The following is a 23,717-nucleotide window of genomic DNA, read 5'->3' as shown; positions in this document are numbered from 1 at the left end:
TACGACGCCTCTATGGGGCCCCAAAAAACTCCGGAGTACTCACTCGCTCGTAAAAGTGAGCGAGTACTTCGGAGCATCAGGTATAGTATTCCGAAGCACTTGTGGGACGCTTGCGGAAGACTCTGGATTCAGCTGGATCTAAACGATCAAGTCTCCAAATTCCGATAAATATGGAGCACTCCGAGGTTTTGGAGGTCCCCCGCAGAGGCGAGGATGCTCCAGATGCACAATAGGAGCGGAGTCTCACAGTCACGTGGATCGCCCAGACGCTATTCCCCTCTACCACTATGGAATCTCACATTTTCAGCACCCACCCGCCATCTCTATAGTACATAAAGTGAACTTTGCGTCACGGATCTCTACCACCCCAAGCCTTTGATCCAGACGGTCACACTCTTACGTGGCCCGGCCAACACTCCCGGGCCGCCTTTGGTGTCCCCAAGCTCTCCCACTCGCACCGCATTCAGACCCGTCGGTGTATGTCACAAGTTACTACGTATACATGCTCCCAGTATACAATCATACAAGATGGGAGCTTAGGTTAGCGTTACGTTATATACCGAACGAATGCCAGACTTTGCATGGCTGAGTTCAACTCCAAAATGGTTGCAGTCGCCGCTCGAACGACTTTGGCCTATCTTTTCTACCACTTTATGCAATAAAGTAATTGAAATTGAACCAAAGTTACAGCTTGGTACTTTTGCATGGTGCTATATCGGCCTTGATCTCCTTTTCTAATTGAGCGTTATTTGGTCCAGCTTAACTGGACCACAAAGTCATTTTGCCGGTAACTTTGTTGGTATCGGGCCTTTATGCGCAGATCCATTATACTGCATGTCATTGTGGTGATTTGATATTCACTTTAGATTTGAGTGCTCGCGCCTGTATATAACTGGTTCTTAACCCAATATCTCACTACGTCCATCTTGCAATGTCTGGCTCGCGTACTAGTTCCACCAATCGCTCTTACAACAAGATCCCTTTCACTGTTGAAACAATCAAACAGTATGAGCCATTCATGGCACTGAATCCCTCGGTGAAGGCTAAGATCTGCGAGCTGCTCGCCAGTGGTGTGGTCAATGAAAAAGGAAACATTAAGCAACCCCTGAACTCCTATTTATTGTCTCGCCAGAAGCTCGCTTCCAAGCCGAAGGAACAGCGTAGCAATCGTTGTGACGAGCCATCCGAACAAACTTCGGCAACAGCCTCAGAAGAGCGGAACGACTTTGAGGAGAGAATGGCCGAATACAAACTACAGGCCAACCAAGGTCGTCAAGCACATTGTCGGAATTTTCCAGGATATAAATTCATGCCCATCTTGAATCGTAAATGGAAAGTTATCAACGAAGAAGGTCGGAAGAAGTGGTTCTTGGATTGCCTCGCATTCGTTAGCAAAAACATGCTAAAACCCGATGCTAGACCCTGCAGTCTGGACATTAACGAATGGATTCGCGACCCTTCAAACCATAAGTATATTTCCCCACAGGAGTAAATGATGATTCTTTGTTGCATACATTACAAGCTTACAGTACTTTGCTAGCTTGCGTGACTTTCTGGTTGGTTCCAGGAGAGCTCATGGATCTGAACCAAAAGTTCGCTCGGATTGGGATAACCTTCTTCACAACATAGCTCAACTACCTACTATTCACAGGTAAGCATCTCAAAGCAGGCTTATATACCCCACGCCAAACTGTTTAATCCAGCCCTGCACAATCGCCAGACCATGCTAGTCCCCATGAACAACCGACCACCGCTACATTGTCCGGGCCGGCGACAACATCATCTCTACAACAGCATGCGCTACCGCCAGTGACCCACTCTCATTCAACTCTGGCAACTCTGGCTCATAATCCTGTCGTGGATCTTCCCTCTTCTTCTGAAACATTGGCACTTGAACTTACCAACGAGATCAATGAAATTTGGCGGGACAATGATGACACAGAAGGCGATCATTTGCAATTTCATCCCAATCCGGCTCGAGTATATGAGGAGTACATGACCTCGGGATATGAAGCCATGATGGATTACATTACCTCGTTTCGACCATCGACACAGGACGAGTCAGAGCCTTCTTACGACTACACGGAGCTGATACACGAATACATGAATCCCATTGCATACGAGGACGACAATGAGTTTGGAGACGAAGATGATACTGTACCACTCAACCCATTCTAAGTTGACATATTATTGGTTTGATCTTTTTTTTTTGTTTAAATCATGTAGTTATTCGTAGAAAAAATGAGTCTCATAAATAGAAAAAATAGAACCACCTCATCATATCAAGCCATTCTAGACCTATCAACCTCATGCAATGGCAAGTTGTCCTCATCAGTGACTTTTGCTAATCGTTTATCACGTAAAGTCTCATCTTTTTCGTGATCCCCCCACTTGCCCGTCTTGAATCTCTCACGAACGTTGGTACCCAATAAAACGCTGACACATATCCATTCGGGGATGAGGTGAATTATATAGAAAGAAGCCCTCGCAGATGCAGAAAGAGGGTCAAATACGTCGATGGTACGGATACCAAGGACGCAGAGGCGGTAGGTTGGAACTGGCAACTGGGTTTACATGTTATTTTTGCGTTGTTATAAAAGGTTAGGCCACGTACCAAGAGTACGGTCAATGCCGCCAGCTCGAGGCAACGTATACGATCGATCTCCTTGACTATTAATGCAGCCAGAATGCAAGCAAGGATAGTGACCAACTGAAGAGCAAGGGCGACACCGGCGCTGACATTTCTGCAAAACGAGGGCAATTTTAGTAAAACGACATCATCCAATCGTTTTTTAAACTCACAAATAATACAAATTTCTGTCGGCACTTTCCTGGTCAAATCGCGCTGAACTGTATGCGCTACTTGCTACCATTCCTGGGATGGTTGATGCCAGGAAAACCAGTTCGAATACGTAACAATGATAACGGTAACTCTTCCTTGCAGCACGGCGATCTTTTGATGCGCCGTTCTCAGGAAGAGTTGTATTAACAAGAAGACAGCGGAGGAGGCTTATCGCGTCATTGGATATCTACTTATTACATGGATTAATGAGCTTCAAAAACGCACAGTTGACTCACTCCGATGAAACCAAGCCCAACCGTTGCTTGCATGTATTCCATCAGCCTTCCTGATCCTCGTTTCTCTGGGTAGGCCGCTTGGACAACACGTATAATGCACCATGCTATACGTTCAACTGCAAAAATTACGGTCGAAATTTGGATGGTATTCCATGCGCGTGGTTTGCGAAAGAAGAAATTGTAGATGATGCCGGGTAGTAGGAATGCATAAGCTATAGTGAATATAATCGATGGAGCTAAATCTTCCGTAGTGGGTATACCACCAACAGGGCGAGATACCCATGCTGTCTGCACTTGAGCTGACATGTTCGAGAATACGAATGATTTGGTTGTGATCAGAGGTTGGTCAGGTACCTCTTTTTATGCACGAATGATACCAGCCGAGTTACTCGGGGAGGATTTCTGAAAGCAGAAACGCAGCCAATTCTCTTAATTCACGTAAGGGAGGCACGCAATCCTTGGCAAAAGACGCAGTGACTTCAGAGCCCAGCAATGGCCCTATTTGAAATACCGAGAAAACCGGTCACAGCCTAGTAGACATTAGAACACCCACTCCTGGGTCTGGGGGACTGAAAAATTGGCGACCGATCCTCATACGGTTACGGTGGCTTGGCATATCCACTTCATCCCTGATACACAAGTCCTCGCATACTAGTACAACCTTGTTGTGCACCGCTAATCGGTGGCGGACCTAACCGCATGGATTCCAGAACTTGAGGACCATCTGCAAGAGCCATAGCGCCCTATCATACCACCATTTTTTTTGTTTATATGCAAGCTCACTTAAATTCTCCCATTTTTATACGATACGCTCTTGTCACTGATAGTTATCGCTCTACCTGGGCGGTATGCGTTGAAAGCATTCGAATGATGGAATTTGATTTAAAATGGTCATGTAGTAATATTAGGGTCACTGTACAAGTTGTAATCTTTGGCAGGATATCACCCCCTAAGTAACATTCGTCAGGCCTATGCGGTCATTGATCAGATGGAGAACAACCTTGTTGATTAGATCGCTGAGCCCGCAACTGTGTATCCCTGGCCATTGGGATCGTTAATTGTTGTATAGCTTCCTTGATGGGTACAGGATTTGTAAGCAGGATCCTGAGTGCTACAGAACCGTGAGGATTGGAAGAGTTCGCGTGTGACCCTGATTGGCCGTAAATTGACAGCGTTTTGACAGGTGGCAGTGAGAGAAGGGTGTAAACTTATATGATAGTCCTGGGGGCACCACTGAACCAACGGAAAGATGCGCATGAACGGCCTGCTAGAGTATTCAAGTTACCGATATTTTCCAGCAAATAAGGCTCAAGGGACGTGAGTACCAACAAGAAACACTGCGGATGATATACGTAAATACTAAAAACCGCGACGAGAGTAAGAATGGAACAAGCAAATAACGAAAAAGCAAAATACGCTTATTAACGCGATCGCGACTCGTTTGATCTGGAACAAATCGCATGATGAAAACTCCCAGGTGAGAACATCGACCTCAGGAAAATGAGCGAATGGATTCATAGAGACCAGACAAATCAGAACAAATTCGGGAGAGGATATCCGGAATGTGAGAGTTTCGAGGAGAGGGGATGTAGCGACTGTAGAAGCAGGACCTATGACATAGAATCGATCTCAATGACGCCGGAAAAGCACCCGGTGTAATGATTAAAACCAAGGGAAGAATGGCGGCGCCTAGCGGTACGATCTCATGTACGTGGCTACATCGCAGTCCAAATCGAAGATAGCAGCACCCTACCGGATCAAATACGATGCTCTCAACCCATCTGACCTCGCTCTCGATCAGAGTCTGCGCTCAACCGAGCTATAAACACCCAACGATGGCGGGGTTCTCGGACCGGCCCTGTACAGCTCAGAATATGAAGTTAAGTGTCCCACATTACTACTCTCGGCCATGACGGAGAACTTGAGAACAGTGTGGAGGCTAGGCTTTAGGTACCGATGCAGCTCACCTCGGGAGTTATCTGACTTTTCGTTCTCGGTCCCAGATCGCAAGAGCGCTCAGTTGGCGGACTCAGTGGAAATGGCATAGCATCGGACGATGAATTAAGAATCAAGCATGTTTTTCTCTCTTGAGTAACCGATATATTTTTTGGATCGTCCCAAACCAAAAGCTCAGAACCACACGTCCGCTATGAAAAGCCGAAAAGTCACACAGAGCTCGCTTCACTTGAACCGATCACTCGATGTTTTCCGGTAACTACATAATTGGTGTGCGATTCGAAAGCATTGTCCATTACGATAGCATCCAAGAGAATAACTGATAATGAATAAATCCCAGGGCCAAATGAGATCATCGACAACCAGTACTTAGCAATTAATATTCAAGCATGACTAAATCCGACCCTCCCCGTGTGCCACCCAATAACATCCCCTCTCCTTCATGAAATGCAAACAGCGGTCCAGGACGGCCTTGAATCATGGCCAAATCTCCGTAATCCCCTAGATCGAGCAAGGCCCTGTCAAGAGGCGCCTGGTGTGACATCGATGGGTCGTAGCTATTCGCAAACCTTCGCCCAAGCGCGATCCCCAATGGTTGGAAACTACTTCCTGTGGTGATCCAGACGGAACGATAGCAACCCCCATTGACGGTACCCATTGAGAATGCTCCTAATGCGGGTGAGAGCAGATAAAAGAAGGAACGGCGATGCGTTAGACCATAGCTGCCGGGCTCAGAGCCTTCTGCTTCCAAATAAGGGACGCGAAGATCGTAATGGGTTATCTCTTCACCACTATTGCTAAACGCCAGAATCGGCACGCGCATATGACCCGAATTCGTTATACTGGACGACCGAAATTGATTCAAAAGACCAAAAAAGGTTTCGGTAGGCAAGTGTGTCCAGTATTTACGCTCCATTACAGTGGTCGAAGGTGCTACAGGTTTATGAATGGCAATAAAACTGTCAGAGTAAATCAAAAGCTGATCGCATGGCAGAAATTGAAGCGTTATTGTCTGAATTGGCCGTGAGCTTGGTAATAACGCGAGTTGGTCGCGGCTTACCCTTCTGGATGAGCGATGTGGCCCCTGAAATTCTGAACGAGCCGGCGCTTCATTCCCTTGCGGCCGGTGCATAAAAACTTGAAATATATGCGCAGCATCAACTACGGCACAATAGCGCTCGCCAATAGCAATACCCATCACTTCTGAGGCAGGATTACGTAGATCCAAAGCAATTGAATGGATAAAATCCGAACTATCCAATAAAAGACCCCCTTGCGTGCGTGACTGAGCTTGGAGCAGATCTTCCGCCAACGCTGACGACCCCGCATCGATAGCTTGAACAAAATTAGAATAGGCCACCGGGAGGATGACCAAGAAACAAACCTCGGCGCGCCGTCCTCTGTGACACACCCGGCCCACATGACCGACACGCACCCATTGGACACCCCCACACACAACTTGGCGATCTGCACCGTCAATGACAGAACCCTGATCCACTTGAGACCATGTTTGTAATTTTCTCCAAAAGGCGCGCATACGTATACGCCTCCCAAGTCAGAGGCAACCGCAACCCACGAGTCCATCGAAGCCATGGCCGTCAGAAACTCGTTGTTTGGCATGGCGAGGCGACGGGATGTTCGGGGCCTGATAGGAACGTCGGGTTGTGCTTTGGGAGACCAACGACGGGATAGTTCAAATTGCTTGCGAACCTCGTTTTCGAGCTCTTGAGCAGACATGGTCCCAGCTGCCTGAGAAACACGCTCGGACACCGGGTACGTCGGTTGTAAAATAAAGTTTAACCAAATAGTTCGATCTTCGGTGAGGTACTTGAGCCATTTGTTACACTCGATGGGTAACAACTCTAATGAGTCAACCCGTTCCTTTGCACAAGGGGGACGTGACTCAAACTCACGCGACGGATGACTAGAATATCCGCGACTCCCAAATAGGCAATGACCATAACCATTACGTCCTCGGGAAGCGGCCCAACCGCATGGACTTGTTGTCCCGAGCTTGTGCTTTGAGGTGGCGAGACGTAGATGTTAAACTTGAGGCTGTATATTTTCGTGGCTGAGGGTCCCGAAAAGGCTCTGCAAGCCCCCGATAACTCGCGAGCCCGAACGGTGCATCTCGGTGCAACATCCTGCCAAGGACATTAAAAAAAAGGGAGAATGCTTTTATACTGCGGTCGGTGTAGAGACGCGAGGCACATACACCGCAATAGGGTACTTACCGGACGACCGAGCCGAAGTAATCCCTTGGCTACAACCCGGCTCCCTTCTTGTATTCCGAGCTATATACTAGGGTTCCCCAAGACTGCTGATATGACTACGATAGGCAGAGCATTACGATTTCGCTAGTGGCTTGGTTTTAATGACGTATATTTACCAACAGGAAAACTACTTTCTCTCTCTCTCGTATGGGATCAAAATACGGGCTGTGAAGATGACGTCGGAGAGTGGGTCGGGGGTCGGGGTCGGCCTATAACGCACTCCGATCACGTGAACCTTGTGAATTCAAACACTCGTAAACTCGAGTTGCGTTTCAGACTCGACTCCCCTCTTCTTTGTTGTAGTACATTCGCATGACATTTGGACAAAAGAGAGTGAGAGACCCATTACTCCACCCACCTTGTTCAGGGCATCAGCATCACCTTCCTAGACTATAAATGTCCAACAATCTCCTTCTCCACATTCGAGTCACTTGGTAGAATAATGAGAAGAGCCGGGTCACCGACGAATAGGAGGAATGGGCGGCAAAAAAATTACCCCCGTTCTCCCCCCGCTCAGCCATTCTAACCCCCCATCAAACGTATAGAAGTAAGACTCTTGTGATTTGTGAGTTTGTTGAAGAGCGAGATTGGCTTTATGCGCCCCCACCCCATGTGACTCACCTTGTCACATCATGTCACACCTATAATTAGTAATCCCACCGGGTTTTTTATATATTCGTAAATTGGGTTTGCGCAGTTGGTTTGTGGTAGCGTACAGCCTAGACGCAGGTGTTATTTATGTTAAAATGTAATCATATCACAAGTATGATTGTGTGCACTGCGGAGAATCCGTATCGCCTTGGAATAGCCATATGCGAAAAGGTGCTGGGTATATGCTAAAGAAGAGCATCTATCGGCCGATTCAACAGGAAGGTATCACTGATCTGATCAATTACAAGCAAAGCGTGCTCATCGATGAGATAGGTACGTAATTTACTGTCTGGTTGAACATCTTTCCTTATGATGCAAGTCAATGGGTTCTTTTGTACTCATTCACACAACGTTTTTTTGTACGCCTCGACAGGAAATCATTTTCTCTCTTATGTGCTGTATGGTACGATTAGGGGGATCCACAGGGTGACGGGACCGGGGTCGCCTCGTGGACATTGTTATTATAATTGGATGGAATAGTGCGAGCGTACAGGACTGCCGCGTGGTCTACGGACGGTCGGGTGGTCTTCGGTTCTTTTTGATTAGCGATGGTGGTTCGTGGTTCCTAGTTATGGATTTTGTTATCATTTTTTAAGTTATACACACAGGATGAATATCACCCAGTCCAGGCACCTCGGTTCGGTTCTCACTACATGCGGACCTCAGAGCCTAATTGTTATTTCTAGTTCCGTTTGGTGGAGATCCGGCGTTTCGTACCTGTACGACGACGACGTTTGCGAAAGTTTAGTTTCCCAGTGAAGCAGGTGGCACGACCATTCAGTACTAAGGGTGGCAACCGAAACGATATTCTTGGGGGGGGGGGGAGGCGTCACAATTGATATCGTGTGTGCTAATTGTAACGTAGTGTTGGTGACAGCAGTGATGGAAATGAGAAAAAAAAAAGTTCTCATCGAGGGTCAAGCACATGGGGATTCTACCCGATCGATAGTCTCGGCCGGAACGGGTATAATACCCGTATGCGAGATATGGGAATAAAGGAATCTGATTATTTATATATAAAAAGTATGGGACACCTGAAACGACACTGCTATGCATATATCGAGTGAAGGTTTTATATACGTGCCTCTGGAGATTCACTATGCCCGTGATGGGTAATAACGGCGACCGAGCCCAGCCTCGAGTCTATAACCAGACGGGGAAACCCAGTTGCGGAGTGTCTCGGAAGGACGAGGGGTTTAACCGCTCTGGGAGATAGACGTTACGCCATAGATGATGAGAATTCGAAGCAGGTGGACTTGAAAAGGTTCGAGGTGCTCTCGCTAGGGTTGACGTGGAACAGTTGTACAGTTTTGATAAAATGTGGCGGGAGATGGAGGATGCAAACCGATGGAGCTCGGTGATGGCGCTGAGCGGGGCAGAATGCGAGTGAATGAGTTGGATGGGTGATGCACAGGATGGATAGATGGGCGTTGTTCGAGTTTAGCCCCACTGGCAGACTGAGATTAATCTGGTCTAAATAGGACACAGAGGAGGCTGACGTCAAGAATAGGGGGGATCTTATCGGAGGTGATGTGCATTGCGAGCGGATTAATTCGAGTGGGAAATGGAGAGTGGAACCAAATAAAGTGCTAGAGAATGGAACATATGGTCCGACCGGCGGCGTGGAGCCAGAAATGGCAAGGAAGGAGGGGGATGCCTGAGAGGCACGCGTGTGAACGGAGGGGTGATTGGTTGGCATGGGTCTGACTCGAGGTGATGATCAAATGGTGTCAAAAGTCCACCTCGTGGGGAGCACGGGGTCCGAGAGTTCTTTGCTAGCGCCGACACAGGGATTGGTTGATTGTGCAAGCGCACGAGTTAGCGAGAGATTGAGGGTATAATACTGGGTGAGTAGTGGGTATGTAGGGGCAAAGGAACCCACTGATTAGCAGAGAGCAGACAACAGATCCCGATGGGGGCGCACACTTTTATTTCCATTTTCTGATAGACTCGAAGCAGCGTCTAGCTGTTTGCAGCCAAGCGGCGATTGGCCGCAAAACTCCACCCAGGCAATGCGAAGGACTGGTGACTCCAACTCGACTATATACAACCTCGTCTCTGACGCCCCTTTGTTTACTCGCCTCGAGCGCCTCGACAGCATGTCGTCTACCACCGTTGCCATCGTTGCCTCGTATGGCCGCCAATTCTGAATCTCTGCACCACGTACACGCGATCCAAAAACTGCTAATTTTTTCGAATATCTCCATACACATCGAATCACATCCATCCACAAACTCGTGCCTGCCTCGACCCCACTATCTATACTCAGCATTGGATCTATCATCCCCACCCCGCTGCCTCGACCATTCCACTGCCAACTCCCATTCTTATATCTATAATCATCCTGTCCCCCTAACTTCACTGCCACCCAGCCCTGTCCCCTTTCCGCCTCCTCGCATCCTAAGCTCCAAGCCGCGAATTCCACCGCACCCAATCATCGTCTGACCCGCTCTCACCAACACCAACATCACACCCATACACAGCGACCATGTTACATAATCCAATCTCTCTCCCTCCCTCGGCATGGCCCACCCTAAACCCCCAACCCCCCTCTCACGGGGCGAGTCCCTCTCAGCGTTCTCGTCCCGTCAGATGGCATCCGTACGAAAGTGGGAATCCGACCAGTGCAGGAATGACCGGCTTGTCAGAGAAGCAGGACAAGCGCCGACTCCAGATTACTATCCCAAGGCCATGCATCGTATGTTCATTCATTCTCATCTGCTCATCCTTTCCTTGCTCACTCCTATTCTTTCTCATTCCATTCGTCACGTGTCACCGGCTGTGTTATGACTCGACTCGATCCATTTGCAATCCAATTGCCAATCGAACCTTCCGATGGAAACTCACTACTGGGGCGTCTGTTTTGCCTCCTCCGGGCGTTTGTCACTTGCCGCATTCGGATGTCACTCTCTCTGTGACTTGTCTCGTCCGGCGTCTGCAATTCGGCCTGACCCGCATCGCCTTCTACTCGTGGCGGACCCATCCCTTCTGCGTATTTATACCCGAATTGATCTACCGACGCATACGCCTCTCCACGTTTGCCACTCTTGTCCCTATCGGTGGCAATCTCCCCTTTTCTCTCTGGGCTTGCTATCATTATTCTCTATTTCACTACTTTTGGGTTGGTGCTCACTCAATATATCTGTACCCCTATCTTGGTCCCTCCCTGCCGTTTTGGGACGCCATGCTCTCCACCACCATGTCCTATGGTGATCTTGCCCGTGGCTTACACCTCCAAAACCCCCTGATTGATTTTTCAAACCTCAATCTCTCAAACGAAAACTACCTTTTCGACTCGGACTATTTTTCCTATCTCGTTGACTCGCCTGAAAATATGCCTTCCCCTGAAATGCGCGACATTGATTACTTTCCTCATCGTGTTTATGTCATTGGCGGCAATTGTACCGGCTGCATTTTATCCGCGGCTGATTACCACTGCTCTTCCTGCGGTACCGGCTCCGATTCCTGCTGTGGCACGCGTCTTCGTTCGACCGTCTCGGTCCGTCGGCATAATACCCACCCTCGCTCCAAACACCCTTATACCCGGCGCCATGCTTCGTCTAAAATGCAGCGTACTCGTTCATTGACCGATATTAATAATTCAAATGTTCCAACCCCTTCTCCCCTACGTCAATCTGCTGTCTCCAGTGTAGGTGCCGGACAGGTATGTTTCTGTTTACTGGTTGATTTTGGCTTGTTTTAACCCGATTTCAGCAGTTGTGCGAGTCTTTCGAGTCCGCACATTTGCCGGGCACATTCAATCACCCGACTCAGCCCATCCACACCCCATCGACTATTAAACCCCATGTCTTGAGATCGATTCTCACCACTCCATCGACCCGTCCGTCGACTCCCAGTTCCGTCACTCCGACGACGATTCATCCTTCTCGTATTCTTGTTGCGCCCGCCAGCGCCATCAGTCCCATCTCGCCAGTTCGAGAACGGGGATTTTTTGGGCGACCGATGACCCACGGCCAGTCTGCTATTGGGGAGGCCACAAGCGGTGTCGCGGCCAGATCATATGAAGGATCAAATGAAGGAGATGACGATGATGCAAGGACGGAAATGGGATCCCCGGAGGAGGATATGGATCACGTGGGGCCGGGGGGTGGCGGCCCAACTAGCATAAGGCTCCCACCGATTCAAAGCCTTCCGCCCATGGCCACCCAACCCATCTACCCCGGACCAACCACGATCTCCCAAGAGTTGTTGCTCTACGGCCCTGCGGGCGTTACCCCCGCCCCAGCCGAACTTCAGCGAAACAATGTCCACGACAAGTTGCCACCGGTCCCAGCGTTTGGACCTTCTCGCCAAGCCACCTTTTTTGGCATTCAAAATGTGCCCGTTGCGGACGGGACCACCAGATTTGCGACCATGTGTGCCCCCGGTGTCCGTCCTGTCCCAAGTTCTCGCCCGGTCTATCCTCCTGCTGGACTCGGTCCGCTCGTCGCGGGCTATCAGGCTTGCCGCATGGCGGACTGACCGCTCCCATCGAACGAGGCGACCAATTCAACGAATGGAAAGAACGCCAACGCGCCAAGGAACGTGCCGATATCGTTGTTAAAGATGGCGACCTTACCCCTGTGGAACGTGCCGAAATGGACAAGCGCATCAGTGAGTTTAAAAGTGTCAAGCGATGTGAGAGCGAGCGTATATATGCGGTGCCGTGCATGCAGTCGCCCTGCCTTACGACCACTATCGTTTCGCGAACCCCGACGTCGAGTCGTCGCCGTTTCTGAATCTCGATTAGTTGTTCGTTGGTAGATGGGCTGCCTGCCCGACGCCGGATACATGCGCTCGCTAGGCGCATCGGGTGAGTTGCACCGAGGGAAATGGTGAGGTACTCAACTTTGGATGTTTGATTCTAGCCATGTCGGTCAAGGTGATTAATCATATATACTACGGCGTGGACGACGTCCCCAAGACTCGCTCTCCGACGACTTTGAAGCGTCGACTTGACGAGGACGAGGATACGGTACCGGGACCGGCGGTAAGTACCCGAGCCGGCTCTTCACGCGATACCGCGTACTGGCCTCCGACCCCGGCATCGATGCCCGCGTCCCCCGAAAGCCCTCGTACTCGCCGCGGGCGCCAACGTGCCTCGCTCCGCAAAGAAGTCCTCGGGATCGAGACTGCGGCCGTCCCCGCACCCGCACCCGTCACCGTCGAGCGCGAAGAACGCGACCAACAAGACCCGACCGGGATCACCCACACGTACATTGACGTGGTTCGTCACCGAGGTCCTCCGTCGTTCGCGCACAAGCATCAATGTCCTTCAGGTAGCGTTGGCTTATTTGGCTGGAGCTAAACGTGAGTCATCCAATGATTGACTCGGGCATTGTCTCAATGTTTTTGTACATTCTAGCCGAGATTCACAGAGAACTTCGTGCAGCTGCAGAATGTCAAGCTGATCTAGCTATGAAAATTGCTGGTTCGTCGATCGGATAGTTGGGCGCACCCAGTTTGGACTCACACGACATTCGCGACCTTTTTTTGGGGTTTCTTTTTTTGAATTTTAGGATTACCCGCGCATATTCGCGAAGCTTTGCCCGCTATGGATTGGATGGGGGTGACTTTACGCCTTCCCCGTTGATAGATCCCCGGCGTACTTTCCTGGCCTCGTTGGTTCTCGCATCCAAGTTTTTGCTTGACAAGGCGTTTTCAAACAAGGCGTGGGCAAAGTCAGTAATGGAGAGATCGTTTCGGGCGGATATTGACTTTGCAGTGATATAGATTGAGTGGACTTGAGGCTCTTGAAGTTGGCAAGTGTGAACGTGCTTTGGGGTCTGCTCTCAACTGGCGTCTTTGGGTCGGCCGTGAGGTCTCTCGCGAGTTTGGCTCCTCGGCATCTGAACAACCTCCGCCCACCTCAGCAAATGTTGTCCCCGCCATACGTCAACGATAATCTATCTGTGCTTAGTAGTCCTCCTGGCTCCCAAGGCACGACAAGTTCGACACCGACGCTGTATTCCGACTCGGAACCTGATGCGCTCCAGGGATACGAAGACCTCGGCCAATGGACCGCGACTCCAGAGTATTTCGATTCGAACGAACCGGCCGTAGTGGACCACGATGGAGATTTGCAACGTGCTGCGATGAGCTCTGATTTGGACGCTCGCTCGCGCGCCGCATCTAGCGCCAAGGGCGTTCGTGCCATGAACTCCTCGGACGCTCGCGTGCGCGCGACGATGAGCTCCAACGCTGATGCTCTCCCGCCTTGCTCTCATTCCCGTCCAAGTCTGCACTCTATTCGGTCGTTTGATCGCCCTCCTCTGCGTCACGCTGTTTCTGACATGGTCACGCCCCAGACGGATAGCATGGGTTGCGCGCATGCTGCGCCGATCTATGTCGAAGTCGGCCGTGAGTCTCCGTTGGCGTATGCGGTCCTTGATCAGCCTTGGAATGCTATCAATGCGTCGCACTGGGATTTTGGAACCGACGGCGTTGTGGGTGCTTAGCTGCAAGATTGCAAGATTGTTAGTCTTTGTCAAGGGGTTGCTGCGCCAGCCCTAGATAAAAATCCGGAAGCACTCGACCAAATTCCATTTAAATACATGGTAAATTGTCTCCCCTTTTTTATCCACGTCTGCTCGTATTCCCTACCATATTTACTCCGCGCCTGCTGTAACCCTTTGTATATCTCCCGATGTTTTCTCTCTGCATTTGTGTTTGTTGTCTGCAATGTCTATGACAAATTTAGGAAAAAAAATCGAAATCAGAAAGTGTTTGTTATGCCCGTATCCATATGCTCTATGCTCCCCCTCCCCCCTATATTTTTGTGCTATGATTTCTGAATTAACTGGATGTTTGCTCTAGAGAAAGCTTAAGGTCGTCCGAGGTTGGCATACGTTCATCTCGAAATCCATCGTATGTAATCGACCCATTCGGTCCAATGTGCGAAGAGAGCGCATTTATCGAGTTGCTCCTCTCACCACGATGCTCACGGAGCACAATGACATTCGCGGGCCGTAGTCGTTTGCCACCCTACTTGCTGGGTAACTTCCCTCAACTAAGCAACCGAGTATTTTCCTCATTCCTTGTCTGTTTTTGTGATTGACATGCTCTTCCAGAGTGGTTAGCATTTCGGCATTCAAAAAAATACCTTTTTAATCGGCATATTGACTGTGCGATGTTTTCCAAATATCCCGCGGCGTCGTCGCGAACATCGGGCAACTGAAACATCCCATCATACATCAAATGATGCAGCTGAACGATTCGGTATCGTTTGTTCTCGATATCACCCGATAAAACCACCAAGCATGACTAAACCTAACAACCATACGTCTTCTGTACCAATAACACCTCAGCGATGTCAGTAGCCGGACCGATCGACACATTATGTGAGAAGTTTCCAAAGTCTGCCAGGTTGCTAGTTGGTGGAGATACGGAGAGAGAGAGAGAAGATCAACCCAATCAAAACGAGATGGAAGGGATTTGATGGCTTGACTGGGTTCTCTTGTTCTCTCCCAGCATATGCCGTCAAAAGTATGGTGATACAGGGTCGGCTTGGATTCAACCTCCGATATTGACAGCGCAGCACATTAATTTGGGCCCATTGGACACTGGGCAACTGGGGTAACTCATGACCATTGGGTGGGTCAGACCGGGTAGTGGGTGTGATTGTGAGCCAAGAACGGTCCCTGCACAGTTGCTTATAACAAGTAAACTTAATGAAGCGCACGTGGCAGATGGAGACCTCTGAATCTAGGCTCTCGATGTACATCTTACCCTTCGTTGCGTTGGTTCCTTGTGCATCGTGGCAGAGATAGCGTAGATAGTTGATATTACACTTACATCGCACAGTAGAACTAACTAGACTACAGGTTGTCACAGTTATACACATTTTAATCCGCAAGAAATGATGGAGATGATGAGAGATGATGTGAGGGAGAGAAATGAGAAATGAACCCAGAACCACGAGTCCGAAGGAAAACCGAAGGTATAATCATAGGAGACCAAGATAAGCGAAAATGGTGAAGGTATCAGTTGAGGGGTTTACGCGCGCACACGACAACGTATCCGCACTCTCCACCCTTTTCCTCCCACTCGCGGCCCATGTCTTCGATCATTTGATCAAACTCGCCCTCGGTTTGAACATGGTTCAGACCACCTGCTTTGAGCATAGGGGTCTTGAGGCCCTTGAACGCAAGGTATTGATTGGTCCAGGCATCGCGACCGAGCTTGCCGTTGCGAGAGCTCATGACGATATTGCGGGCGTCCTCCTTGACACCCCTGAACCCAGCAGCGCGAACCATATCAGCGAGGTGGTCGGTTACGTTGAGCACGAGCCCTCGTCGCCGGCAGAGCTCGGCGAGCATGGCGTTCTGCATCCTGTTAGCCGGCCCGACGTTTCGTGCACGAGACAAGTTGCCATCGAGGATCTGGATGTATCCGCCCGGTTTGGTAACACGGTACAGTTGAGCAAGAGCAACGGGCCATTCTTCACGACGAAGGCCGAGAACAAAGCCGCGTTGGTGGACAAGATCGAAGCGGTTGGTCCATGACAACGGGAGGTCAAGAACGGACATGCGATTTAGCTTGACGTTCTTGGGAGCCGGGCGGGGGAATAGGTTATCCTCAATGTCAATGCCTTGGATATGGATTCCCGGAACTTCCTTAGAGATGGCCGTAAGCCAAGCGCCTGTGAGAGGGAGAGTTAGAAACTAATATCCAAAGTGACAAACAGCTTGCTCACCTGATCCAACTCCCGAGTCTAGAACTTGTGAGTCCTTGGTAAGGCGAGCTCCAGAGAGGAGATTTTTGTTATCATACAAGGTCTTGAACATGTCATGCTGAAGCTGAAGACTAGACAAATCATGCATGTCAGTAAATCTTATGACCATAGTTAAATGACGGTTGACTTACCGGTCAGCCTCAACCTTGTCAGAAGGCAGGAGGTATTCGGCCTTGGGTGCCGACTGGTGATTGCGAATAGTATGAGGGATCACTCGAGTCGCATCGGGTTGTCCGAGAGGAACATAGCCTTGTGGGAGGTGTGTGCTTGGACGAGGGACCCCCGAGCTAGCGCAAGATAAATGAGTAAAGGTAGATCGGGTTTCAAAGAGTGCCAGATACTTACAGACTAGCCAAAGGCCGGGAGATTGCTGCAGCTTGAACGGAACCGCGACGAAGTCCAGGAGTGAAGAGGCGAGCAGCAAGAGTAGTATTCATTGTGAAGTAATGCTAAGGTTGAAGATTGCCGATGAGAGGACTGGAGGAGTAGGAGCTGATGTCGAAAACAGCCGGAGTACTCGACCTTTAGTACTCGGGCAGGTATGATATGAATACATGGGACCAACTGCATTCCGGTAACTGGTCAACGTCGGGACTGGGCGCTATCCCCTTTTGCGTCAATCATTCCTCCAAGCCGGAAAAGGAAGCTCGCTGAGTACCTGCTATGTGGACCGTGGCACCCGGGGGATGACACGTTAGGGGCTGTCAAGAAGCGACCACGAGGCAAGGAGCGACGTTACCTCGGACTGATTCTGGCAGCACTTGTTGGGAAAAAAAAAGCTGGATGAAATCAAGAGCCGGCGAAAGCTTCTACGATCGAGAAATGAAAGCAAATCGAAATTGTCGGCGCTTTTCCCCATCGGATCGGTGGTCAAACACTAATCAAGGTACACCGGACCGGGAAATATCATCGTAGATCGGGGTTTATTTGCGAGCTAGGTTCAGTGTTGCATAGTACGGCAATGAAATCAGATCTTACTCTGTGCTACTTCCGATTCAACCATTTGAGATGGTGTGCAAATACAAACTGACGCCCTCCAGTGTTTACAAGGCCGGGCATGATTGGAAATAAAGCCGCCGGGTGGAACACCTTCCTGAATCGGGAATCATCGTGGCCTCAGCTATGCATGTATGTTGTCATAATCGTCGTCCATAATTAGCGAGATCGAGCTTGATGCCAAATAGACTAATGACACGGTAATGACCTATGTGGTGTCAAAAATTATTAGAATAGATAATGAGAATACGGCGAAGGAAGCGATCGCGCGGGCTCGTTGTGTCGATCAAATTGAAATACAGAATTGAAAATATACTATGCGGGTTGCGCTGAAGGAAATCGTTGAAACACGGCTCTGAATGTAAACGAACTCACAGATTTCAATCGGGTAATAAACCTCAATCGACAATCGGTCTCCTAACCTGTTTGAAGTCCGTCCCCTGTAGATCCATCTGAGATGAATACGTGCCCGAGCAAGGCTGCGGTAGTCTAACTCGATGGCAGTAAGAAATTATATCGAAAATTCAACTTGGATTTCAGTTGTCTCAAGGACCAAGATTGAATATTATAACACCGGGGAGCAACGGCTGCTAAAGTAATATTGCAACCCGTTGTATCGTAATCGTTCGCCAAATGTAGTCAATGGTGTTAGGAATTGCGCCCACGCCGTTTGGCTAAAATATGGGCCGAAATAATGATGATATACTCCAAGGTGATTTAGTGAAACTTTAGAAAACATAGGGACAACACGTTTGAGGAGGAAGGCAGACAAACTTGCATTTGGCGAGCGGATATGCTACTGGATAATCCGACCAATCGGCGCACCTCAAACAGATCTTGGACCAGTTGAAAGGCGGTGAGTAATAAATCTGGATGCCCTCCGAGACAAAATAGAATCACATACAATTACCTAAAGATGACGGAGACTGTATACTAGGGAATCACTGTATTGTTATTTCATTGAGTATGTATCAAATGTACGAGTATTGTATACTCAATTGATCCCATTCCCAACTTCGATGCCCAATCACACCAGCTCTTCTACCGGCATCTGGCGAGCATTCGAGGGCGGGTGGGCAGGAAGACAGAAAGGAAGCTATATAGAAAAACTTAGGCCTAGTCAAAATAGGAAAAGTCTCATATCATAACTTACGTAGGTGATAGTGCCTTCCACTTCATCACTTCGCAAACATTTCGAGAGGGACATGATTCTTCCCGTTATCGGGCCGACATGGTTCAGTCATCCTTGAGGGACAATTGACTGCATCAAGCTACAATAGTCTATCTTTGACCGACAGGCCACCCATAATCATATGGAGAATTTGCATGTGAAAGACTATTATAAAAGGTTGCTGACCTTGACGCACAGTCTTATAAACCAAACTCACATCTACCTGTAGCACCACAAGCGGATCGCTTGGTCAACACGTAGTCGCACCGATGCAGCATTCGAATGATCAAGGTGGTGTTTGCCGATAGGTTGGTAATTGATAACTTAGGGGAAGAAGTGGTTGGACACTGGACCGTTGTGCAGCGGATCATAAATCGCCTTTCAAAGACCGGAAACTAAGGTGCATTGATGAGCCAATGGGGCGCCGAGTCTGCGATTAGCAGTGAAGGATTCAACAAGCAAGCAAAGTTGGCTGGTTTGATCAAAAGGTGGTGGGCAGGCTACGACCAAAGAGGAATTTTAGTGTAAATACACAATGAGATGCACTTGCCACCACTCAATCTAGGATACACGGAACCGACCGATGGGCGATCTATACCAAGCGCTCACTATTCGGGGGGGGGGGGGGAGCCAGCTAATTTCCGGTGCTCGGTGTGGCCACCTCATCGGGTGTTTTGGTCTGGAGCGACAAGGCATGAACCCCTTGGGCCAATTCATCCGAGAGAGCACCGTAGATCATTCGATGCCTTTGCATTGTAGTCTTCGAAATCAGTCAGATGGATATTCGGTCATACGAAGATAGAATTATAGGCCCACTTTTCCCGTGAACGAGTCGGATACGACCCGGACTGTGAAATCTGATCGGAGATGGGCGTAAGGAGGTAGGGCATTGGAGATAGGGGTGATATGTGCTTACGAGTCTCGCCATTTCCTCCGCCGCTCTCTCGCATTGCAGTGTGATGCCGATGTTGCCATGAGTCATTTGTGATATCAAGCGAAGCCGGTCGCAGCAGCTTTGTAAGCTGAAGAGAGAAACAGTGTTACTAAATTTTCAAGTGGATTCAGGTGGAGGTATTGGAGGAACCTTTTCGTGGATTGCCTGGTATACTGGGCCGTTCGTAGAGTTAGGGCTCGACATTGCCGCCTGAAACAAACGACGGGCAGCCAACATATAGTGCTGAGAGCTATACTATAAGTGATTTCCTTTAGGTGCTATACAGCTTGAAACGTTTACGCGCGATAGTTGTGGTGATTTACAACATTTGTGGTGGGGGGAAACGAGGGTCGATGACTAATTCGTACTATTTCCAATTCCTTTCGCTCGTTCAAACCACCACGAGCCTATTTTGTTCAAAGGTGGCGTGTGGTTCGCTCGAAATCCACATACTTGATACTGCGTGTTCACATATATTTACTCCGATAAATAAAGCTATACTGGAGTAGATGGCCTCTGGTGCTCTGGATGGATCCCTGCCAGGCGGTGCCACATATACCACAGTTCGAGAACCAACAACAGCTGTCAAGAGATCAAGCCAATGTCGTCAATAACTGTTGGTCAGAAGGCTCGTGTAAGTCGGCATTTTAGCACTTAATTAGACAGCTCTGATCCATTAGGTAGATGAGCTTGGAGTTGAGGCATTGAACGCATTCCGGAAAGGAGATGGCCGTTACCCATCACCGTAAGTAGCCGTTCACCACCGGGCCGTTTTGAAGCACATGGCCGCTCTCCGTCTAAACTAAATTTATATTATAGGTCGCATATTCGGCATTTACTGGTCCTCGCGCTCTATCCTCCGTACAAAGTCACACAGCCCCTAGCAAAGGCCAGATCACCGAGCAGCCCTTCATCCAAACCATCAGCCAAGCCTCGGCTCCTTGCCACGCCGACTCCTCTATCGCCCCGCAAAGCACAGGCACAAACCGAAATCCCCACCCAGCGCGGGTCTCAGTTAGCGCTGGAGCTGCTCCTAACCCTGGCCACGACTACCCACCCCGCACATCTAACAGTAGGCCTGAATTCGTATACTCGGCCACCCTGTGACGTATCAGACTTTGGTTCTATAATGGCAACAGGGAAAATTGATACTTTCAAAAGTCCATTGGCTGAAGAGTCGGTCCAGATCGGTAAGGCCCGGGATTGCTGGACCATGGTCCGTGATGGGTTCCTCTTGCCCAAAGATGGCACCTCAACTGCTCAAGCGAAATGGATCGAGGGGGATGACAGCGATCTTAGTGATGGCGATGATAAAACCGACTCTTATGTTGCATCTCACGCGTGGAGTGTGGTTGAATGGTGGATAAAATTATTTGAGATGGATCAGGCAATTAATATTGCCGAAGCAACTGTTGGTGCGTGTCCCAATCCACACTCAAGTTTATTGTTTTATTTCATTCACAGCTTCCCATTCAACACTCCTTCTCTCTCACATACCACCTGCATCCCGATCTGGCACCCCGCAGAATGATGTCCAAAATGTGGTTGGTGTCGCATTCTCTGCCCTGACGTTTAGCCCAGAGTCATGCGAAATAAACAAACTAGGTTTACGGCTATTGACACTGGTAAATGTGCCTTTTCGCGCGTATGCCATAGTTGATCTTTTATCGTCATTGACAAGCTGTCAATTGTAGCTCGTCAATGCGTCTGCGGCACACGCGATCTCACCTGGAAGCTTAGTCCGAACAGCTGCAGATCAGTTACCGGCCCTCTCAAGCCCGGCATTCAAAACGCTACTCGTTCATTTCACCGGACCTGTCTACATGGAACTGAATTCCGCATCACGCTTTCCTGCCCATCTATATTACCGCTTTTGCTTCTGCTTAGCCGCTTGTTATCTTTCCAGGTCAGGAAATGACGTATCTGACATTGGTATTTTTGGTGGCATTAAAGACAGCTCTGCCGGCCGCTGGCCAAAGGCTCGGCCAACAGCAAGAGCGCCCGGGATCACCAACGACCATACCGCAGATGTCGGACCAAAGCAGACTCTGGAACCCTATCCGGCCCCTTCTCTCGATGCGATATTGGCTTTATTACGAAGTACCCCGAGATTACAAGGCACCAAACCAGAGTCGTTCTCACATGCTTTATCGCACCATGCACTCGCTCGATTGGCTGTAATCTTGAGCTTCGAGAAGCAATGTGCGGACCAGATTGACAGTCCTTGGATCCCCGGTGGCGATCTACATATTTGGAGGGCTGGTATAGCAGAGAGCGTAAGGCTTGGATTCGAGGCGGATACTCAAGCAGGCGCGGCAACTATGGTGGGTGGAAAAATGTGGGAGGAAACACGGGAGTTTTGTGAAATGTTGTTCCTTCGATGGATGTAATGTATTTTCAGCCTCGTCTACTCACTATTAACCAACGTATAGTAAGTTATAAACAACGGATTTGATTAGACCGGGCTCGGGTAATAACTGGTGTATTCGCACATACCAAATTGGGCGATTAGTAAGCATAGTTAATCAACAGGTTACGAACACGCGCACGTCAGATGAGTTGAATCGACCCTTGCACACGACCACGACAGTCTGCCCGCCACCCTATAGGTCTCCGCCAACGCACGAATAGTAACGAATGGCAACCGCTGCTGCTATGCCCATACCTACACCCGCTGGCGCGACTGCGATTCCGGCAACTATCTCGTCCCGTAAGACTGCGCGCCCTGCCGCCCGTATCTCACTAGCCTCGTTGACTCCGAATAACCTCGGCACACTCAGAAAACTTAACTCTGTTTTATTTCCTATTCGTTACTCTGAGAAGTTCTACAAGGAGGTCCTTGAGCCTGAGCTGGACGAATTCTGTAAACTAAGTTAGTTTACCGACATTGTGTGCTCGATTGGGGTTTGATTACTGATCCCATTGTCGATTTGTCCAGTCTATTACAACGATGTTCCTGTGGGAGCAGTATGCAGTCGTATTGAGAGGGGGCGCATGCCAGGAGAGGCTTGTGTATACATTATGACAATGGGCGTGCTTGCTGTACGTATATTTCTCTACCTCGATTTCCTTGAGCGTCTATGCGACTCGGCCGTATATCACGTTTCTACGTTGTGTTTGTGTCGCCTGTTGCATGTTACTCTTGAGAGTACAAGAATAATCGTGCATCGCTCTCCCCCATCGCCCTTTACAGGAGGGGTTAGCCACAATGAGTGCCAATAAGAGTGATCTCGGCGTGTAAGGGCATTGTGGGATGTCCAAAAGTGGCCTTTTAATCCACTCCGCATTTATTCGTGACATTTATAACAAATGAAACGTGTAACTGATTTTATTACTGTTTGTTTGTCAGCCATATCGTGGTCTCGGTTTGGGCTCAATGGCCCTCCAGCAGGTGTTCAACGCTGCTGCACAATACAACGGGTCGATCGGTGACAAGCCACCCATCGGCACACCTCCACAATCATCCACGATCTCGTTCAACGCGCTCAACCGCAAGATTACGTCATTCTACTTACATGTCCATGTGCCCAATACCGACGCCCGAACGTTCTACGAGCGATATGGCTTTGTCGAACGCGAGCGTATTGAGGGGTATTATCGCAAATTGGGATCGAGTGATGGTCCTGAGCGCGACGCGTGGGTTCTCGAGAGACCCGTCACGACCGAGACAAACGGAACAGATTGAGGGAACTCGTTCAATCATAAATAACCTCTTATTTCTTGGGTCTTCTTAAGTAGTTGGGTTTATGCACGTCACCTCGATATTCAAGTTTATCCTGTCCCGCTTCTCGTATGTTGCCGTCGTCTCTTGATTGTATACTTAGGTACTGTAATCTACTGCCCCCGCTCGTACATCACGTTTAAACTATTCACGACTGAGTGTGATATGTGAATTATATTCAACAAGGAAATCTACGACGAGCC

The 23,717-nt window shown here is 49.2% G+C and overlaps 8 protein-coding genes across 8 annotated transcripts; 4 read left to right on the top strand and 4 right to left on the bottom strand.

Annotated features, from left to right (window-relative positions):
- Nucleotides 1-931: 931 nt before the first annotated feature.
- RhiXN_10572 (uncharacterized protein) lies at nt 932-2,178 on the top strand (the record flags this gene model as incomplete). The annotated part of the gene is made up of 3 exons (XM_043330388.1): nt 932-1,488; nt 1,541-1,651; nt 1,704-2,178. 3 exons carry the CDS (start codon nt 932-934, stop codon nt 2,176-2,178), a joined length of 1,143 nt encoding a protein of 380 aa, XP_043184485.1.
- A 104-nt stretch (nt 2,179-2,282) lies between these two features.
- RhiXN_10571 (uncharacterized protein) lies at nt 2,283-3,384 on the bottom strand (the record flags this gene model as incomplete). The annotated part of the gene is made up of 4 exons (XM_043330387.1): nt 2,283-2,564; nt 2,615-2,744; nt 2,803-3,029; nt 3,079-3,384. 4 exons carry the CDS (start codon nt 3,382-3,384, stop codon nt 2,283-2,285), a joined length of 945 nt encoding a protein of 314 aa, XP_043184484.1.
- A 2,026-nt stretch (nt 3,385-5,410) lies between these two features.
- On the bottom strand, nt 5,411-7,001 carry RhiXN_10570 (uncharacterized protein; the record flags this gene model as incomplete). The annotated part of the gene is made up of 4 exons (XM_043330386.1): nt 5,411-6,046; nt 6,095-6,434; nt 6,491-6,894; nt 6,948-7,001. 4 exons carry the CDS (start codon nt 6,999-7,001, stop codon nt 5,411-5,413), a joined length of 1,434 nt encoding a protein of 477 aa, XP_043184483.1.
- Nucleotides 7,002-10,446: 3,445 nt separating this feature from the next.
- Nucleotides 10,447-14,416, top strand: RhiXN_10569 (Formin-like protein 6; the record flags this gene model as incomplete). Its single annotated transcript, XM_043330385.1, has 9 exons — nt 10,447-11,622; nt 11,676-12,396; nt 12,459-12,572; nt 12,763-12,771; nt 12,827-13,185; nt 13,238-13,268; nt 13,324-13,393; nt 13,478-13,639; nt 13,708-14,416. 9 exons carry the CDS (start codon nt 10,447-10,449, stop codon nt 14,414-14,416), a joined length of 3,351 nt encoding a protein of 1,116 aa, XP_043184482.1.
- A 1,524-nt stretch (nt 14,417-15,940) lies between these two features.
- Nucleotides 15,941-17,129, bottom strand: RhiXN_10568 (methyltransferase domain protein; the record flags this gene model as incomplete). Its single annotated transcript, XM_043330384.1, has 4 exons — nt 15,941-16,599; nt 16,654-16,763; nt 16,824-16,979; nt 17,038-17,129. The coding sequence occupies 4 exons, from the start codon at nt 17,127-17,129 to the stop codon at nt 15,941-15,943; spliced, it is 1,017 nt and encodes a 338-aa protein (XP_043184481.1).
- A 2,364-nt stretch (nt 17,130-19,493) lies between these two features.
- RhiXN_10567 (bolA domain protein) lies at nt 19,494-19,997 on the bottom strand (the record flags this gene model as incomplete). Its single annotated transcript, XM_043330383.1, has 4 exons — nt 19,494-19,619; nt 19,676-19,716; nt 19,776-19,881; nt 19,944-19,997. 4 exons carry the CDS (start codon nt 19,995-19,997, stop codon nt 19,494-19,496), a joined length of 327 nt encoding a protein of 108 aa, XP_043184480.1.
- A 324-nt stretch (nt 19,998-20,321) lies between these two features.
- RhiXN_10566 (uncharacterized protein) lies at nt 20,322-22,183 on the top strand (the record flags this gene model as incomplete). Its single annotated transcript, XM_043330382.1, has 5 exons — nt 20,322-20,427; nt 20,478-20,538; nt 20,613-21,208; nt 21,258-21,418; nt 21,488-22,183. The coding sequence occupies 5 exons, from the start codon at nt 20,322-20,324 to the stop codon at nt 22,181-22,183; spliced, it is 1,620 nt and encodes a 539-aa protein (XP_043184479.1).
- Nucleotides 22,184-22,430: 247 nt separating this feature from the next.
- Nucleotides 22,431-23,478, top strand: RhiXN_10565 (GNAT family acetyltransferase; the record flags this gene model as incomplete). Its single annotated transcript, XM_043330381.1, has 3 exons — nt 22,431-22,665; nt 22,732-22,835; nt 23,143-23,478. The coding sequence occupies 3 exons, from the start codon at nt 22,431-22,433 to the stop codon at nt 23,476-23,478; spliced, it is 675 nt and encodes a 224-aa protein (XP_043184478.1).
- Between the last annotated feature and the right edge of the window lie 239 nt (nt 23,479-23,717).

Source organism: Rhizoctonia solani, chromosome 11 (assembly GCF_016906535.1).
Source record: "Rhizoctonia solani chromosome 11, complete sequence".
Taxonomy (NCBI): domain Eukaryota; kingdom Fungi; phylum Basidiomycota; class Agaricomycetes; order Cantharellales; family Ceratobasidiaceae; genus Rhizoctonia; species Rhizoctonia solani.
The sequence above is the reverse complement of the archived record's forward strand: the minus strand, read 5'-3'. Positions and strand labels throughout refer to the sequence as shown.